Here is a 20,853-nt window from a genome sequence, read left to right on the forward strand (position 1 = left end):
TCTCTCTCTCTCCTTTCTCTCTCTCTCTCTCTCTCTCTCTCTCTCTCTCTCTCTCTCTCTCTCTCTCTCTCTCTCTTTCTCTCTCTCTCTCTCTCTCTCTTTCTCTCTCTCTCTCTCTCTCTCTTTCTCTCTCTCTTTCTCTCTCTCTCTTTCTCTCTCTCTCTTTCTCTCTCTCTCTCTTTCTCTCTCTCTCTTTCTCTCTCTCTCTTTCTCTCTCTCTCTTTCTCTCTCTCTCTTTCTCTCTCTCTCTTTCTCTCTCTCTCTCTCTCTCTTTCCCTCTCTCTCTCCTCGTTCAGCTTCATTTTAAATCCACTGACAGCGAGACCGGCCAGAATGAAAAGCATCATTGCTTTGGCCTTCCTTTCCATCTTGCTGAAACTGTGTCGGGGAAACCACGAGGGACAGTTGGCACTCGATGAAGTTCTGCCCAAGGTACAGACACGTTTCCCATCTCTCAATCCCCCCTCCCTGACAGGTCTTGACAACGTCTTGCAAAATGTTACCACTTATTTTGAGAGCACAAAGTTAGATCTGATTCCTGGGATGACAGGATTGACATATGATGAAAGACTGGATCAACTAGGCTTATATTCACTGGAATTTAGAAGGATGAGGGGATCTCATAGAAACATATAAAATTCTGACGGGATTGGACAGGTTAGATGCAGGAAGAATGTTCCCGATGTTGAAGTCCAGAACCAGGGGTCACAGTCTAAGGATAAGGGGTAAGCCATTTAGGACCGAGATGAGGAGAAACTTCTTCACTCAGAGAATTGTGAACCTGTGGAATTCTCTACCACAGAAAGTTGTTGAGGCCAGTTCGTTAGATATATTCAAAAGGGAGTTAGATGTGGCCCTTCCGGCTAAAGGGATCGGGGGGCATGGAGAGAAAGTAGGAATGGGGTACTAAAGTTGCATGATCAGCCATGATCATATTGAATGGTGGTGCAGGCTCGAAGGGCCGAATGGCCGACTCCTGCACCTACTTTCTATGTTTCTATGTTCCGCCATTCTGGAGATGGTTCCAGTTTTGCTGTGCAGTATAACACTCAGCAAACCTTCTAAAAGTTAACTAAACAAACCTACTGCTTTTGGTCTCTTGTCCTAATATCTCCTTTATGGCTCACTGTCAATTTTTAAAGAAAGACTTTCATTTATATAGTGCCTTTCACGACCACTGGACGTTGTTTGATAATTGCTTCTGTGAAGTGCCTTGGGACGTTTTACTACGTTAAAGGTGCTATATAAATGCAAGTTGTTGTTGAAAATGCAGACAAAGTGTAAAGGGATCAAAAGTAGTGAGGTTAATGATAATTGATAAATGAATATCATTATAAATGATGAGGTCCTGCTGTTAAATTTTGGAGGATCTCTGCGTCCCCAGCCTTGCCGGGTTTTTGGCCCTATTTGGCCTCCCACGCACTCTCCCCCTTAAATATCGGGGCCATAGTCTTGGACTAGTGGGGGGAGGGGAGGTTAGTACTAAACTGGATGGAAAATCTGATTCTAAGCTTAAATTTGGGAATTCTGTAAGCTGAGCTTCCTCCATTGCTGGAAATGCATTGGATTCTGTTATAAAGGAAGCAATTCAAGAGCATTAAACAAGAATACAGACTATAATTGCAGACAATTGTGGGTTTATTAAAGGCAGGTCATGCCTAGCCAATTGCTTGGAAGTTTTTAGGAGCTACAGAATTGGTGGATGATGGTAACATGGTGGATGGTTGATACATTTTGACTTTCTGAATGTATTTAATAAGATGCCTCGCAAGGGATTTGTGTCTTTAATGAAAGCTTTTGCGATAGAGGATGTTACACATCCAATAATAAACTGGCTGAATAACAGGAACCAAAGGGGAGTGACTGATGGTAGCTGTTCCAATTGGACATTTGTGACATAGACAGTATCCTGGTGGAAGGTATGCACCAGTGAGCATGCTCACAGGTTTGTAGAGCTGTTGAGTTGGGAGTGGCTTAGCCAGTCACGTGATGTTCACAAGACTCAATAAAACCCCAGCCAGTCGGGTTCGGGGGATCCACGATGGGGCAGGTGGTTGAGAGCCTGGTGGATGAACTGGTAATGTGTAGTGTGATTGTTAAACCTTTGTTAATAAACCAACTAGTTCTTAATAGCAATGTGTTGCTATGGATTCTTAAGCAAAGGACCCTTGAAGCTAATACATTACACCTGGGACCTCTGCTCTTTACAATATTTAGAAAATGAACTTGATGAAAGTATTAAAAGCATAAATTTGCATATAATTAGAATCCTAGAGTTGATATTATTGTCTTCGAAGTTACAGTGGGAAGCTTAAGGAAGTTGGGCTTGTTTTTGTTGGTGGCAGAAGCATGTGCAGGAAATTGCAGAGACAATGAGGGATAAATAAAGTGAAGGGAACGACGTTGGAAGTTGGGTGATGATGGATGTCAGGTACGTACACTCTCCGGTAGAGGTGCTGAATCTCCTGTCTTCTGTTACAGGGAAACCCCAATGTGGAGAAACTGCCCCTCCTCTTCCTGAAGCGTTTCTATGATGGTCTTTCCTATGACGGATTTGTGGGGTTGATGGGACGGAGAATGGCTGGCAAGTACAAAATCAACTAGAAAAGCTAGAATGAAACATTTTAAATTCATTCCTGGTATATGGGCATCGCTGGCATGGCTGGCATTTATTGCCCATCCCTAATTGCCCTGAATTGCTAGACCATTTCAGAAGGCAGTTAAGGATCAATCACGTTGGTGTGGGTCTGGAGTCAGAGGCCAGACCGGGTAAGGACAGCAGATTTCCTTCCCTAAAGGGTATTGGTGAACCAGTTCGTTTTTTTACAAAAAATCCACAGTCAGTTTTGCTGATTCCAGCTCTTTATTTCCAGCTATTTCTAAACTGAAATTTTCCTGATATGAACTCCTGTTGCTGGATTACTAGTCCAGTAACATAACCACTATGCTACTGTACCCCTACAGTATAGTAGAGTAGTATAGTAGTTATGTTACTCGAGTAAAATAGGAGACAGTGACATTAATTATATTATGGTCTGGGATGTCAGCAGTTCCTTTCCCCCCCTCCCCAGTATCTGACGTTGCCCTGGCATTGTATTGATCGCTCACAAGGGGGTGCGTGTCATGAGGTACATGACAAATTGGACAGAGAAGAGCGGACGCCTGGGAGTCAGTGTATTTGGCCTCCCTCCCCCCAAGTGGCTCGGCCAGTTTGTGGTGAGTGGCTGAGCTATACAGACCAGGAACGAGCCACATTTGAAGTTGAGTGGAGACAACCGTGGATAACTCCACCACAGTGCAGTAAGCCTGCGCCACCACTGGCAGGAAAGCTGGAAGCGCGATTTGAGATGTAAACCTAACTCTGGGGGAAAAAGTAGTGGAGTAGGGAGCAAAAATTGGCCGGAGTATCCCTGGGTTTTGGGGGGGGAGGGGGGTGTGTGTGTGTGGAAGAAATCATCAAATCATCCAAGGGTCCCTCTCCTGATTGCTATCCAGCTGATAGTGTGCCTGTGCCAACAGCAGGTGAGGACAAGTATAGGTTCTGCTGCAACACACAGTCGAATAGCCTACCACAGCTCACTGCGACACACAGTCGAATAGCCTACCACAGCTCACTGCGACACACAGTCGAATAGCCTACCACAGCTCACTGTAAAGGTTCGCACATGAGAAGAATGGGTAGTCAGGGGCGAGTTAATGGAGGCAAGTGGCATATCATCACAGGCAGTCCCTCGAAATGAGGATGACTTGCTTCCATGCCAAAAAGGGATGAGTTCACAGGTGTTTCAATGAAGGATCGAATATTCCAGATCCTGAAGGGTGGAAGATGCCTGTGCGTGGATTTTTTTAACGTGGGGTGACCGTTGCACACCAGCCACCACACGGGCTTGACAGAGCTAGGTCTTGGGTCCAGTGGCAAGGGTTAACCAAGACGACTGGAAACCAGCTCTGCTGCATGGACCTAGCGTGCGCACATATCGCAGTGTGGGCTGGGCCCGTGCTGCCCCTGGCTCCGAACTCGCGCCTCTCCTGGGCCCCAATCCCGTCCCTCCACAGTCTCTCGCCGCTCCTGCTGTGATGTGATGTGGAACAATTCACCTGAAAGGAGTCAAGGCCTTCAGGAGAGGTGAAACAAAAAAGGACTTTATCGCTTGCACAAAAAAGACTGAAGATTGTAAATACTGACAGCAATGCAGTGAATTCATACAAACAGAACTTTATTTATTTTCTTGCAGGTTCAAAGGAAACTCCTGTAGCTCAGAAACGTAAGTGTTCCTAAACAGATTTTCCCATTCGGTGTTGGTCAAACATTGTTTTATTAAAGCTCGTCTGACTGTCAGTCTGCAGACCCCCTCCACATCCCCCCCCCCCCCCCCTCTATGATTTGGAAGGATCTGCTTCACTTACATAATGTGGCCATATTTGGCCTGGCTTTGTGAATTTGGAGGGGGGGAATGCAGGAACGATGTGGCTGCTTGCAAAGGGTTATGGGTAGACGTAAAGGGATCAAGTTTTGAAAAGGTATAAAGATATATTTATTTCACTTACCATTGGACAAAAGAAGATAAAAAGGGGACATCATCCAGGTTTTTAAAACGTTGAGGTGTAGATAACGCACATATAAATAGGGCATTTGATTTGGACTGAGTGTAGAACTAGAGGGCATAGATTTAAAATGAACAATGTCAAGTGAGATTAAAGGTTGGAAGAAGCCAATGGAAAGGAAAGAAACAGTCCTGTACTGCCCGTTTGCGGCTATGCCCAAGTTGAACTTCATCTCCTCGCTGCCTCGTCTTGCATTTGAAGGATGATCATCTGTGCAAGATAACAAAGATCAGTTGGCACTTGTAGAATTGTAGCCCAGCATGATTCACCTTCAGGAGAATAAGGGGGAATTACTGGGGGGAAAGAAACATAGGGTAGGAGTATCCAAGCTGTTATATCTCTGGGCTGTGTAGGTGCATTAATATGGGGCTGAATGGGCCACAACTAAAATTTAAATCCATGTTCCTATTAATTTGGAGATCTTTCAATTTCTGACAGATCATGATTTCCTGGATCCACCAACGGGGCAACAGCACAAAGAATAGCCCTTTCCAAACCTCTAGGCCAACAAAATTCAAAACGGACAAAGCAGCGAATAAGAAATATTACCACAAACAGAACTGGGCTACCTGGGGTTTGAGGGCCAGATTGCCAGTGGGCAAGGGCTGTGTGTGACTCCAGATACCCCTGGCATAGGGCGTTTAGCCCAGACATACTCAAGTGCACCAGCTGTGTACCTGGGACTGAAAAACACAATAAAAGAGCCCGGTGTCAAAGCAATGGATTATTAACGGGATGACATTTCTTTTTCCTGCAGGGGACATGCATGATTTCTTTGTTGGCCTGATGGGAAGACGAAACATGGAATTTGGTGAGGATGAAGCTCTTGAAATTATTTATTAGCTCTAACTTTTAGTTTTCTTGGCAGGTGTTGCTTTTAGATCTGCAGAAGCTGTGTTAGTCAATGGGTTGGAGGCAGGGCAGGACTCACAGCAAACAGTCTAATTTAAAGTAAACAGAGTCTATTTACTCAGAACAGCAGAGTCTAATAAAAAAATGCACTACAACAAACAGTCTAATTTAAAGCAGAGTCTATTTAAACAAAAGGGCCGAAATTGCCCCTTTCCTGGAATTGCCCTGTGGGAGTGGCGCTGCCGCCGGTCAGTGCCAGTGACCGCTTTTGCTGTCAGTACCCTTTCTGTGGCTGAGCAGTGTGGCCGCCCTTAAAGGGGAGGTGGCGCTGCCAGCGACGCCATGTTGTATATTTTTTTTTTGTCAGCCGACTGCCAGGTCGGGCCGACAATTATGGCCGCGGGTTTGGCTGGGCCGCCAACAGGCAGCCTGGCGCCCTCTCTTGGGTGCCAGGATGCTGGCCCGGCCGAAACCCTCCCTGGTGGCCCAGCGTTTGCCACTGAAGTGGCTGCAGAATTCGCAGTGGCCCTCCCCTTTAACTGAAGCGGAAAGACGGTGTGACGCATTAGCGCAGCACTGATGACTGGTCGGACCCACTGCAAGGCCACTTCTGCCCCACACCCGACCGGAACACCGCCCCACGGACTGGGGCGGAGAAAAACTTTCATATATATGTGTTATTTACAGCAGAACAGATTTGTTTTTGGCATTTGTCTAACAGTGTGAGATATTAAATCCTGCTTCTAGTGTACCTCATTCCATACCAGAAAGTTGCAGCAAATTCCCAATTGGCTAACTTCGCTGAGGCTCGCTCCTCTCACTCTTGGTTTCATTGGTATTTTAGCCCAATCATCATAGGCGGTCCCTCGAAACGAGGATGACTTGCTTCCACGCCAAAAAGGGATGAGTTCACAGGTGTTTCAATGAAGGACCTGATATTCCAGATCCTGAACTACATCCTGAAGGGTGGAAGATGCCTGGTCGTGGATTTTTTTAACATGGGGTGACCGTTGCACACCAGCCACCACACGGGCTTGACAGAGCTAGGTCTTGGTCCAGTGGTAAGGGTTAACCAGGACCACTGGAGACCTGCTCTGCTGCACAGACCTAGTGTGCACACATATCGCAGTGTGGGCTGGGCCCGTGCTGCCCCTGGGCCCCTGGCCCCCTGGCCCTGAACTCATGCCTCCCCAGGGCCCCGATCACATTCCTCTACAGTCTCTCACTGCTCCTTTGCCCCGACCTCGCCGCTCCTGCTGTACCTGCCCACGCTCCAATCACCGACCTGGACTGTGATGACGTCACTCTTCGCTGAGCTTTTGCCTTTTAGCCCAATAGAAATCCCTGATAACGTTTTAGCCACATGCGCTAATTTGAGTAGAAAATGCCCCACCTAAACTCACACAACGTATCGGTAAATGCACTTCACGTGTATATATTCACTGAAACATTTACCACCCTTCGGTAACCAAGGAAGTAAAGCAGTCACAACGACTAAATAACGCTCGCACACTCAGCTCTTTGTTTTACCATTTTACTAACAAACGTACAAAAAGGTTAAAGTTCACATTGAAGTATTGAGATCACATGCCCAATGATGGTGTCTGTGACACATTTTCTATCCACTAATCAGAAATGCAATCCGCCACATCTGAATTCTCAATTAGCCACATGGTCATTGTATTGGACACAGGAGGGCCAAAATTGCCCACCGCTGGAAATGGGGCGTTCCTATCCTGTTTCTGGTGATTTTACTGGCGTGGTGGATGCGGTGGCCTATTGAGCGAAATTCCGCTCTTTGGTTTTATTTTTCCAGCGGGCCGGAAGCTGGTCAGAATGGGGACGGATGTGTGGTGGTGAGCGGAAGTTCACACACTAGAGGGGTGGAAGTTCGGGAAGTGGTATAGTGTCCGCCGCTGTCAGTCATCAGAGTAGCGTTGATGATGTCGTCACGGTGCGCATCATCACGGCTCTCCCCTTCACTTAAAGGGGAGAACCCGCGCAATTTTAAAACTTCAGTCCACTGGGCCATCAGGAAGGGTTCAGGCTGGGCCAGCGACCTGGCACGCAAGAGGGGGTGCCAGGCTACCTGTTGGCAGCCCAGCCGAACCCGGGTGGGGGCATAATTGTCAGCCCGACATGACAGTCGGCCGACAAAATAAAAAAAACATGACGGCAGCGGCAGTGCGCCCTCCCCTTTAATAGGAGCCGCACTGCCATTTTAGAAGGACTACGACCTTAGTGCACCGGAAGAAAAAACAGCTTTTGGCACCGCAAGCAAAATTTTTTGTTTTGGCGGAATTTTGCCATCGGGGAGGAGCATCGGTACTCTGATGACGCACTTAGGACGGATCGGCAGCAGCGGAGCGGTTGGGGGGGAAGAGCGGGTCACCCCTGGGATACCGCAGGAGCGGAATTTTCAAAATGGCGGCCATTCCACGAAAAATCGGTGGCCATTGTGCCCCACAGCGTGGCCGGCGGTATCAGGCAATTTTGGCGCTATTGAATTAGTTGGCAGTACATCGCAGCTGATACTGACTGGAAAATCTGAATTTGCAGTAATGACGGCACAAATAGGGTTACCACCCAAAACAATGGTGCTGCCAGATGCAGTAACTGCATCATAATCTCACCACAAACAAGGCGATTTACTCTTGGCTAACAAGGGAAATTAGAGATAGTGTTAAATCTAAGGAAGAGACATAAAATTGGCCAGAAAAAGCAGTAAACCTGAGGACTGGCTGAAATTTAGAATTCAGCAGAGGAGGACAAAGGGTTTAATTAGGAGGGGTAAAATAGAGTATGAGAGGAAGCTTGCAGGGAACATAAAAACTGACTGAAAAAACTTCTATAGATATGTGAAGCAAAAAAGATTAGTGAAGACAAATGTAGGTCCCTTGCAGTCAGAATCAAGTGAATTTATAATGGGGAACAAAGAAATGGCAGACCAATTGAACAAATACTTTGGTTCTGCCTTCGCTCAGGAAGACACAAATAACCTTCTGGAAATACTAGGGGAGCGAGGGTCTAGCGAGAAGGAGGAACTGAAGGAAATCCTTATTAGTCAGGAAATTGTGTTGGGGAAATTGATGGGATTGAAGGCCGAAAAATTCCCAGGGCCTGATAGTCTCATCCCAGAGTACTTAAGGAAGTGGCCCTGGAAATAGTGGATGCATTGGTGATCATTTTCCAACATTCTATCGACTCTGGATCAGTTCCTATGGATTGGAGGGTAGCTAATGTAACCCCACTTTTTAAAAAAGGAGGGAGAGAGAAAACAAGGAATTATAGACTGGTCAGTCTGATCGCAAGCGCAAAGCATTTCTGAGCCTCAAGCAATAACCCAACTCAGGAGCTGCAAAACAACATTATAGACTGGTTTTACTGAGTTGGTGGCAGATCGCATACTGCGGGATGGAGTCGCGAACACTCAATTCAAAGGCAGAGTCTCGATTGAAGAGATCTTTAAAGTGCTCCTTCCATCGGGCCCTGACCGCCTCGGTGTCCTTGATGAGTGTTTCCCCGTTCTTGGCCAGGAGTGGGGTGGGGCCTTGGGAGTTTGGACCGTAGGTGGCCTTGACTGCGATGAAGAATCCTCGTATATCGTGGCTGTCGGCCAGTTGTTGTATCTCCTGTGCTTTCTCCATCCACCACCTGTTCTTTAGGTCCAGGGTTTTTTGTTGGACCTGAGCCTTGACCTGTCTGCTCCATGTGCCTCTGGAGCCTCCATTGCCGTCGGTCTGGCTGTGAAGTATCGGCCGAGCTGGGATTCAATGCCTTTAACTCTCCTTGTCTTGTTCTCTGCTGAAGGAAGGCAAAGGAATGCCACTGGTATAGTGGTTATGCTCCTAAACTAGTAATCCTGGGCTAATAATCCAGACTGGGAGCTCAAATCCCACAATGTCAGTTTCAGAATTTTGGAAAATAAAAAGCTGCTATCACTAAAAGTGACCATGAAGCTGTCGGATTGTCCTAACAATCCAACTGGTTCACCGATGTCCTTCAGGGACAGAAGCCTGCCGGTCTGACCTATGTGACTGCAGTCCTACACCAACGTGGTTGACTCTTAACTGCTCTCTGAAGTGTCCTAGCAAGCCAAACAGTTGTATCCAAACCACTACAACACAGGCTGCAGCGATTCAACAAGTAGGCCCAACACTACCTTCTCATGGCAATAAGGAATGGGCCATAGATGCCGGCCTTGCCAGTGATGCTCGCATCTGAAGAATGAATTTTTTTTTTAAATCAGGAGGCAGCTTGCACACAACAAATGAAAGGACCCTATTAAAATACAATGATTTGTCCCTGTATTTTCTCCCCCCTTCCTGTGGGAGTCCTTTGGCCTCCACTTGGCAACCGTGTCTAGTGACATGAAACCAGGAAGGAGTTAATGTGTGGGGAATCATTGATACAGACCTATGGCCTAGAACCTGAGTGTTGCTCTCCAGAAGACATTGATTGGGATCGTGTCCCTTGGCAAAAAGGTGGCACAATTTAGGGGGCAAAGTTCTCGGAATTTATTTTTAAACTTACCTGCTGGTGTTACACAACTAACAATCTTTCTTTAATTGCCGTTATTGTATTAGTTGCTACTTGCTAAGTAATGGAACCTAGAAATAAGTACAATTTTGATCCTGACTTTTTTTTTAACTTGAAATCTTAGGATGTGTAGATGTAACTGTGGGAATAAACTAAGCTTAATCCATCAATCTTGGAATTTCTTGTCTGCGAAAAATATCAAACAAAATATTTTCAAACAGAAATGACAATTGGTGCAGCTCTTCAACAAACTGCAAACGCAAAGCATACCAAATCCTCTGTTGTTTTAATGCAGACATTAACCCATTATATAGCTGAATTTGTTACGAGCCAGTTTAAAAAAAGAATGACTTGCATGTATAGAGCACCTTTATGATAGCTCTAGAAACATCCCAAAGTCTACCATTTTGCGCACAGTGAGCTCGCACAAGCAGCAATGAGACCAATGAATGAGTTCATCTTTTTTCTCGATGGTGTTGGCCAATGAAGCAATGTTGGCCAGAATTTCCTGTTTTTCAAATAGTGCGAGAGGATCTTTACCATCTACCAGAACCAGCAGACTGGGCCTCGGTTTAACGTCTCTCTTCCGAAAGACGGCACTCTCTCAGCACTGCACTGGGTGTGTTGGCCTTGATTTTTGTGTTCAAGTCTCTGGAGTGGGACGCGAACCCATGACCTTTCAACTCCAGGGCGAGAGTGCTGCCCACTGAGCCACAGCTGAAAAATTAGCAAAAATCTAAATAATAATTTCAAATGTCACATTTAAACAGATGAAGCAACCACTCTAAATAAAGATGTTCCAGAGACAAAAGGACCCAGCACTCCCATCCAATGCAAGCTGAGGTAATTATTTTATATCTTTCAAATGTTTCATTAAAAGTGACATAATTTCATAGCTAAATATTATTGTTGTTTTGTTTAGCCCCATTCTCTGAGTCTCCAAGCAGCCCATCTGCTCTTCAGCCTTTGGCAAGGCCTCTGTGAGGCTGGTCACTAAGAGTTGCACAGGGCTGTGAGCTGACTTGTGTCCTACTTATTTCACCGTCCCTCTGTTCGGGCATAGTCCCTTCCCCCTGACAGCTCGGTTCAGATCAGAAAGTTGCTGGAGCACAACTCCGATGTCAGCTGCAGCAACTGTTCTAATAAAAGAAAGACTTGCATTTATATAGCACCTTTCATGACCACCGGACATCTCAAAGCACTTAATAGCCAATGAAGTACTTTTGGAGTGTAGTCACTGTTGCAATGTGGGAAATGCAGCAGCCAATTTGCGCACAGCAAGCTCCCACACACAGCAATGTGATAATGACCAGATCATCTGTTTGGTTATGTTGATTGAGGGTTAAATATTGGCCCCAGGACACCGGGGATAACTCCCTTGCTCTTCTTCGAAATAGTGCCATGGGATCTTTTACATCCACCTGAGAGCAGACATCTCATCTGAAAGACAGCACCTCTGACAGTGCAGCACTCCCTCAGTACTGCACTGGAGCATCAGCCTAGATTTATGTGTTCAAGTTCCTGGAGTGGGACTTGAACCCACAACCTTCTGATGCAGAAGCAAGTGTGCTACCCACTGAGCCATGGCTGGGGCATAGGAACAGGAGGGGGCCATTCAGCCCCTCAAGCCCATTCCATCATTCAATTAGATTGTAGCTGATCTGTACCTCAACTTAGTTCCGTAACCCTTGATGCCCTTACTCAAGAAGAGTCGATCAATCTCCGTCTTGAAAGTCAAGGACCTGATCCTTGTTCCTTGCACAGCTTATTTCAAGTTGAACTGACTATCCTGTGGTCTTTCATTGAGCCACGATCCAATCGGCCGGACACCTGAAGATAGTGGCTCATCTGTTACCTCACCAAGTGGCCAATCTTCATGTGTCAGCCCAGACAGTGAGTATTACCTGGCTATTCGACTTTGTGGGGGCATTGCATTCATCCGTCCTCCCCCGCATTCAAACGTTGTAGCTCTCTTTTGGTTTTTATATCATCCCTATCCTAACCCAATGGTGCTGAGGCCATTGGGGCCACTGGGAGTTGTGATCAGCTATCTCCGCACCAATCAGGTGTGAAACCTGGGACCTTGCCTGCATGACTCAGTGCTACACCTGGTTCGTGTATTTACCGACTGAGGCACTGGGTCTGAGGTCTGGGGCACCACAGTTTTGTTTTTCATTTAAAATTTCGAAAGGGGGACAAAAAAACAGGCTTAGGAGTGAAACATTTTCCCACAGGTTTGTCTTCCCTGTCCAACTGTAAGTGTAAATTAAACAAAAGCTCTGCTCTGTCCTCAGGGCTTGTGGATCCATTTAACCTCTGACGGAATCGGGACCATGAGAAGGAAGTGATTGCTCCATTTACCAAAGTGCAGACCTTTCCAAATAAGCCCGTAACTTTGTTCCATTCAACTGAGAATTGCATTTACAGTAAAATTACGTTGTATTCAAATCTCGTGCGGGGTTCACTGATTCTGGTTTGAGGGACCCAGTGACAATCTTCATCCCTAGCCAAGGGAATGAGGAAGAAATGTGTGATCAATGGTGAGAACCCAATTCTGGAGTTGCTTCATGTCCAGCGAGCACTTGTGCCTTGCTTATTTCCATCTTTGATTTCTGCAGATTGATTGCCTCAGCCCCTGATGTTGCACCCATTTATGTCTCTTGAACTGCTGTCATCGACTGATCCAGACAGCAACAAATGCACAACTGCCCTTGCATCTTCAAGTAATCTGCCCACAGAATCTCGCCTTTCTCATTACAATCGGCATCACTCCTACTCCCTTTACATGTGTGGGTTCAAGGATCTAATTAGGCATTTTGTTTTCCAGAACATTTTCAACATTACCACAATTCAAACTCCAATTTGCCTGTACAGTGCTGTTCCCCAATATATAACACACAAGCATTCCTATTACATAGAACATAAGAAATAGGAACAGGAGTAGGCCATACGGCCCCTCGAACCATTCAATAAGATCATGGCTGGTCTGATCTCTGCCTCAACTTTACTTCCCTGCCCGCTCCCCGTAACTCTTGACTCCCTTATCATTCACATTCAAATTGAAATAGAATTCCAAAGATAATTTCCCATTCCATTCAATTATGATTCAACAAATCCTTTGCCATTCACTCCATCATACAGAATCTCAATCGACCAAATGGTTACGATTTGAGATTCTCCGGACGCTTTTTCTCATGCCCAAGTTTCCATCAACAGGCCCGGGTTTCTGCAGGTTTAAGCAAATCGTCTGCGCAAAGTAATCTAGGGTAGTTTCATAACTGAGGTAAAGGACCAAACAAGTTCATTCATGAACAAAGTCATTTACAGAAGCAACAGCCAGGAGGGGCGAAACAGGCAATTGAATTCATTTGATTGGCTTTCGAGAATAAGATGGACAAACGCTTCCTCGAAAGGCAGCAGCGTCTTGAATCTTACTGCTTTCAATCCTTCTTGTGCTTATTTAGTTGTATCTTGCCTCCACGTCTGTTTGACAAACTTGGTCAAAATTGTTGCATAAACTTTTAAACAGCCTGTGAGAAGTCAGTCTGTGTGCACTTTACTCAAAAGAAATATGGGATGTCCCCTTCCACACCACCACCACATAGCACACACACAAAAGCATACTGATGGGGACCTGTGGTGTTTAACACATGCTGTCTAGGTGAGTGTTCTCCTGACTGGATTCTGCTGTAGCCTGGTGTGCTCTGTGCATTGTTTCTCGTATTTGGGTGTGCTGGCTGACTGGTCCCCACACTGCTGTTAGTAATTAACTGTATTGTCTTGACGAGCTTTATTTCTGAAATAAATTATGCAGTGCCAAAAGAATAAAACCCAGCATGTAGTTACAGAAGCCATTTTGAGAGTGGAATCTTTATTAACGCAGCCTATTTTAAGCTTAAAAAAAAGTATCAAAACCCATAAACTATGGGGCAAAGCTCCAAATCACTCCCATTAATGGCCGTGCATGAAATTCCACAATAATCTTCATCTAAGCAGAACATTTTACCAATTACTTATATTTTAAATGAGAGTGGGAGAGATAATTCTTCACAAAAACAACTCCATGCTATAAAAGATGCATTGTGTTATTTGACAACAGTAATTAAGTAGTTACTGAATGATTCATAATGGGCTGTGGCAAAAATTGGTCCTCTCATTGCACAGCCTGTCGAAACCCTTCTCTCTACATAAACTACCGATGTGATATTCACGACTAAATCCAACTTGTTTCTGGTCAGAAGGCTGGGAGGACAGGCACTCCATCACAGGTATGGCGAGTGTTTTTGTGGCGGAGGAGCGGCGAGGGATCGTGGCGGAGGTGCGGCGAATGAGGGTACGGGGCCCAGAAGAGTCGAGGGCCCAGGGGCAGCACGGGACAGCCCACACTGCTATACGTGTGCGCACTAGGTCCGTGCAGCAGAGCAGGTCTCCAGTCGTCTGGGTTAACCCTTGCCACTGGACCAAGACCTAGCTCTGTCAAGCCCGTGTGGTGGCTGGTGTGCAACGGTCACCCCACGTTAAAAAATCCACACACAGGCATCTTCCACCCCCTCAAATGGAGTTCAGGGCTGGAACATCGGGTCCTTCATTGAAACATCTGTGAACTCGTGTGGAAGCAAGTCATCCTCATTCGAGGGACGGCCTATGATAATGGGAAGAGCGGGGGGAGGAGAGGGATGAGATGGAAAGCTGTGCTTCCATTGCACCTCCTCCTGGTTAACCACAGGATGGCATACTCAGCTGCTGTGGCCAAGCCTTGTCCTCCATGGTGCTAGTGGCAGTGAAAACAAGCCTCTGAAGGGAGACAAATGGGAAAAACATAATGAAAATATAACATTCTGGAATAAAACAACCCCTCCCCCCCACCCCCAGATCTCGTTGGATATCTTGGATTCCGATAATCATTGGGTCCCCTGTGGCCTTTTCCACAGGAGGAACATCGATGCCACCCAGTCCCAAGAGGGAGTGTACAGACCTATTTGTTGGGACTGACAATTCACTAATGCCGCTTTAAAAAGAAAAAAAGACGGACTTGCATTTATATAGCCCCTTTCATGACCACCAGACATCTCAAAGCACTTTACAGCCAATGAAGTACTTTTGGAGTGTAGTCACTGTTGTAATGTAGGAAATGCAGCAGCCGATTTGCGCACAGCAAGCTTCCACAAACAGCATCTGTTTTTGTGATGTTGATTGAGGGATAAATATTGGCCCCAGGACACTGGGGATAACTCCCCTGCTCTTCTTCGAAATAGTGCCATGGGATCGTTTACATCCACCTGAGAGGGCAGACAGGGCCTCGGTTTAACGTCTCATCCAAAAGACAGCATCTCTGACAGTGCAGCACTCCCTCAGCACTGCACTGGAGTGTCAGCCTAGATTTATGTGCTCAAGTGTTGTGTATGCAATAACTCAATAGACTGAATACTGTAAACTCCGAACAGGTACAAAGCTGGCTCTACTTTATTAGGGTACATTACAAGATGGCTGGCCTTTTATACCTGGGCCGCACACACGTGCGTACAGCCCAATGACCTCCAGCAGTGGCGCCACCTGGTGGCTAGTAACACCAAGCATACATACATGACAACAAGTCTCTGGAGTGGGACTTGAACCCACAACCTTCTGACTCAGAGGCGAGTGTGCTGCCCACTTTTTTTTTATATCATTTATTCAACATTAAAAACATTGACAACACCGTGATCATTCCATTGTGTGACACAAATCCTTTCCGCCACTCTGCACAGCCATTCCTCCAACACATATTAACATCAAAACCTGAAGTTTAATTTGTCTCCCGTAACATATTAATCTATTGTAGTTTAAAAATTGATCCGAATCAAACCTTCCGAATTCTTTCCAGGATATCCTCATCCCAACAGGTCAGTGCCTTTAAAACACTGCAACAATTGCTGCAATTTCTTCTCCCCCCTCAGTCCGTAATCATTGCTCCTAATTAAAGAAGTGTGCCGGATAACCCCCCCATCATTTAATCTTCAGCCCTTCCCTCCTCTCATGCGCCTTCCCAATTTTTCGGGCAGTTGTTGCTTTCTCCTGCAGCCTCCGGCTCTTTTTCACCTCCTGTTTGAACCTTCCCTGCAGTTTCAGCCTCTTCCTTACAGTGGAAGGAGTGCAGTACTTCCGGGTAGCCGAGGAGCTGCCCCTTCTCCCTCCTTCTGCCTCTCACTAACCTTTCCCTTTCCACACGATGTCACCCCACCCCCCACTTCCATGTCTCCATCCCCCTCTAACTCCTCACTCTCGAATTCTTCTGTGATCTCCTGTCCCTGTTCCCTGTCGGATACAGAATCTCCCTTAGAGAGACTTCCTGCTCGCATGGTTTCTCCAACAGTGCCACTCCCTTCGGCCTCACCTCCACCGCTGACCCTTGCTCCCCGTTTCTTCTCTCTCTGGGACAATGGCGTGTCTCCACCATCTTGTTCCCTTGTGGTGTCTTTGTCTCCCTGCTCCCGTCCTGCTGTCCCTTTAAGGCTCCTGTCTCTTGCACCCTCTCCTTGGCTTGCCCCCTCCTGCACCATGAGATGTACAATTCCCCGTCTTTCTGTGGAGTACTTACACTTACCCCGCACCCCGCCTACTCTTTATTACTGAGCAAAGTTTAATGTCCCACGACTCCAACTTTTTTTATCAGCACATCGTATTATGGCTCGATTCTGCCCTTGACCCGTGATGCCCTCCGCAGATTTTGTCCTTTTCCACCATACTTGGTGTGTTTTCCACCATCTCCATCATGTTTTCTGCTCCACAATTTTCTGCCTCTTCTTGCTCTCTTTCCTCATTCCGTTCGGCGGCTGTGTCCTCCGCCTGCTCCGCTCCTCCGGCCACTCCGCTCACACCTCCTGCTCCTTCTCCCATCTCCTCAACACTCAAGGGCCTTCCTTCTGCCTCACATTCACAGCGGGTGGGGCCTTTGTGACAAAACACACAGCTCCCTGCCTTGCAGTTCCGAGTGATGTGTCCAGACTTGCCACAGTTATAATAGTACAGGTCTGGACAGCTTCTTACTAAATGGTCGTGTCCAAGACAGTAATAGCAAACCTTCACCTGGTTAGCATGCAGAACCTGGAAGTACTGCACTCCTTTCATTGTCTAGAATGTCATGCTGTAGAGTAATGACATCACCCCCGCTGGGAACCGCACTTTTACATAACGGGTTCCATCGGCTACTTGCGTTCCAGGATAGTATCTCCTCTTTATTACTGAGCAAAGTCTAATGTCCCACGACTCCAACTTTTTTATCAGCACATTGTCCTCAACATAAACCGACAGGTTTAAGAATGAGACCACCACCTCTTCGGAATACAGCAGAGATATATCCAGGTACTTCTCACCAACCTTCAGGCTCAGTAAAAGTCTTTCCACCTCCTCTCGGCCACTGACCGTCACTTCGAACCCAACATTCGGCTTTGGTCGGCAAGCAAAGCAACTTCCCTCACCGCAGTCCTCATGTACCGCCCGGATAATATCCCAAGCTCGCATCTCCTTATCCTGGCACTGAACCACCACCGTGTTTTCTTTTCCAAATCTCCTGGGGTCCCTTCCCCCAACATTTTCTTCCCTGATTGAATTCATCCTGGGAACATTGTCCTCTGAGGGGCCCAACATTCCAGGCCCCTCAGCAGCCATCTGGCTGATGTTTATGGATTAAAACGGCCCTAAAACCTGAAAGAAACAACCCAAAAACCCATCAACTTTTTACAAACTCACTCCAACTCCCAGCATCCAGCAGCACCTGCTCACTCCTAGCCCCTCCCACCGAGAGAGCGCTACACACTGAGCCACAGCTGACACTTTAAACAGCATAACCGATTTTGATGCATGTCACTTAAAAATAAACACTGCCCCAATTGTTTAAATGTGTTTGCAGACTGTATCACTCCTGACTGCCCAGTTTACAGTCTGTTCGATATCACACTGATGACCATGCACCCCTGTTGTTCTTTCACAACGATGAAGTCACCAGACTAGTGTGCAAGTGGGACGTCTTGCAGGCATGGAGGAACCCCAGCACGCCCTGGCTGGGGATTTATTGTGTGGCCGAGCTCCGATTTAAAGGGACACTGGGACCCAGTTGCTTCGAAGTGTGGGTCCTGAAACATCATCATCATAGGCAGTCCCTCGAAGCGAAGATGACTTGCTTCTACGCCAAAAAGAGATGAGTTCACAGGTGTTTCAATGAAGGACCTAATATTCCAGGTCCCGAACTACATCCTGAAGGGTGGAAGATGCCTGTGCGTGGATTTTTTTAACGTGGGGTGACCGTTGCACACCAGCCACCACACGGGCTTGACAGAGCGAGGTCTTGGTCCAGTGGCAAGGGTTGAACCAAGACGCCTGGAGACCTGCTCTGCCGCACGGACCTAGTGCACACACATATCGCAGTGTGGGCTGGGCCCGTGCTGCCCCTGGGCCCCCGCCTCTTCTGAGCCCCAAACTCTCGCCTCCCTATGGCCCCTGAAACAGCCTGTGATGTAAAACACATGGTGCATACAGGTAACCACTTGCTACAACACGACACAAATAAATCTCCAGTGGGATTTGGTACAAATCTTTTGCTTAATAATTGAAGAAGTGATAGCACCATCACTTACAAAAAGAGGACTCAAACATCTCCCTGTGCCCTGCCAGATGTGGGGAGTGGAGATTCAGCTGAGATTGTTACACTCTGCAATCTTGTTATTTTTGCTGCTATTAAAATCAGGCTTTGTGGAGACTGACAATGTCCACAAAATAAAGTGGATAGTCATTATGCTACATGTGTGCAAAATGGGTTTCTATATAGATGCACATTCCAGATATAATTCGAAGTGTTCGCTCTTTTCTGGAGTAATCTGCATAGTAAAATAGTATTAACACTTGTTGAACGACAGCACAGTCTGTACGTCATGCATAATACATTTTGCATATTGTACACAATAAATGAATCAGAGTTCTTTAAAGTGTCTCAAGATCATATGTATAAATGAAAAGGCAGCGATTTTAGAATAATCCAATGTTCCAGCACAGAAACAGACCATTCAGCTCAAGTCTGTGCTGGAGTTTTTCTTCCTCCGAGTCACCGAGTTTAATCCCACTCTCCATATCTTTTAATATCCCAATCAATATATTAATATTTTCATATGAGGGTAACTGACACACACGTGGCTTAACCATCCTTCTGACTGGATCTCATCAAGCACGATAAGGCTTCATTCTCCTCTGCCAAATCTGTCCACCAGCCCAGGACCACCCTGGAGATCAACGATAATCTTCATGACCAACCGTATCCTTAAACCCTCTCCCCTGCCCCTTCCACCTTCACCTCCAACAGCAAGTGCGAGGAGCTTGTGGCCTTTTTTGGCACTAAGATTGAGACCATCCATTCAGTTGCCTCCCTTCGCCACCAAACCTGCTCTACGATTTCCCCCCTGTCCTAGCCCTGAATCCACACCTTTCTAACCTTGAAAACCACCGCCCCCATCTCAAAACCTCCCTGTCCTCTCCAAAATCCTTGAACGTGTTGTCGCCTCCCAAATCAATGGTTATCTTTCCACAACTCCATGTTTGAACTCCTGAAATCAGGCTTCCGCCCTGCCACAGCACTGAAACAGCCCTGATCAGAGTCACAAATGACATCCTATGAGACTGTGACCGTGGTAAACAATCCTTCTCATCCTTCTGGCATGGCTGACCACTCCATCCTCCTCCAACGCCTCTCCTCTGTCGTCCAGCTGGGTGGGACTGCACTCGCCTGGTTCCATTCTTATCTGTCCAGTCGTAGCCAGAGAATCACCTGCAATGGCTTCTCTTCCCACCCCCGCATCATTACCTCTGGTGTCCCCCAAGGATCTATCAATAGCCCCCTTCTCCTTTTCATTACAGGCTGCCCCTTGGCGACATCATCCTTGGCAACATGGGCTGATAAGTTCAGCCACGCAGCACTCATTTTTCGGGCACTTACTGGCCTACTAACTCCCCAATATGGTGGTCATTAAATGTGTGCACATAAAGAGAAAGGCTTGCATTTATTTGGAAAGGAAAAAAAGGGGTCCTTAACCCACACCTGAAGTAGGCGTTAATTCCTTTGCATATGCAAATAAGTGGCCCAACAGCTGTTTGAGGGCCCATCTGAACGATTGTTTTGACCTGACCCCTGACCCATTTACCTGAGGGCCATTGTGATGCTAGCAGTGGCTCGATATTGTCCAACTCTTTGCCAGCAGGCTCTGATGCTGGATTGCCCTCCATTACAATGAGGCCCGAAGCCCAATATCTGGGGAGCCTCAGGCCTCACCATTCAGGGAATGTACTTGTGCCCGACTGACCCACGGGGTCATCTTCCACATATACGTTCTTGACACCCAGCTCTACCTCACTACCACCTCTCTCGACCCCTCCACTGTCCATTTCTTCCAGACTGCTTGTCCGGTATTGGATCAACCAGTTTCCTTCAGTTAAGCATTGGGAAGACTGAAGCCATTATCTTCAACCCCGACCACAAATTCCGTTCCCTCACCACCGATTCCATCCCACTCCCCATCCACTGTTTCAGGTTGAACCTGACGGTCCACAATCTCAGCATCCTATTCAACTTCTAGATGAGCTTCCGACCACCTATCTGTGCCATCACCAAGATTGCCTATTTCCACCTCCGTAACATTGCCTGACTCCAACCCGTCTCAGCTTATCTGCTCTGAGGCCCTCATCAATGCCTTTGTCACATCCAGACTCATCTATTCTAATGCTCTTCTGGCTGGCCTCCCATCTACCACCCTCTATAAATTTCAGTTCATCTAAATCTCTGCTGCCCGTGTCTTAACGCGCTCCAAGTCCCATTCACCCGTCACCCCTTGTGCT

The 20,853-nt window shown here is 46.8% G+C and overlaps 1 protein-coding gene across 1 annotated transcript; it reads left to right on the forward strand.

The window, feature by feature from the left end:
- The first annotated feature begins 333 nt into the window (after positions 1-333).
- Positions 334-19,918, forward strand: LOC139240811 (tachykinin-3-like). The gene is made up of 6 exons (XM_070869290.1): positions 334-432; positions 2,482-2,584; positions 4,236-4,265; positions 5,363-5,416; positions 10,767-10,839; positions 19,879-19,918. Exons 1-6 carry the CDS (start codon positions 334-336, stop codon positions 19,916-19,918), a joined length of 399 nt encoding a protein of 132 aa, XP_070725391.1.
- Positions 19,919-20,853: the final 935 nt, after the last annotated feature.

The sequence above is a fragment of the Pristiophorus japonicus genome, chromosome X, assembly GCF_044704955.1.
Source record: "Pristiophorus japonicus isolate sPriJap1 chromosome X, sPriJap1.hap1, whole genome shotgun sequence".
In the NCBI taxonomy this organism is placed as follows: Eukaryota; Metazoa; Chordata; class Chondrichthyes; family Pristiophoridae; genus Pristiophorus; species Pristiophorus japonicus.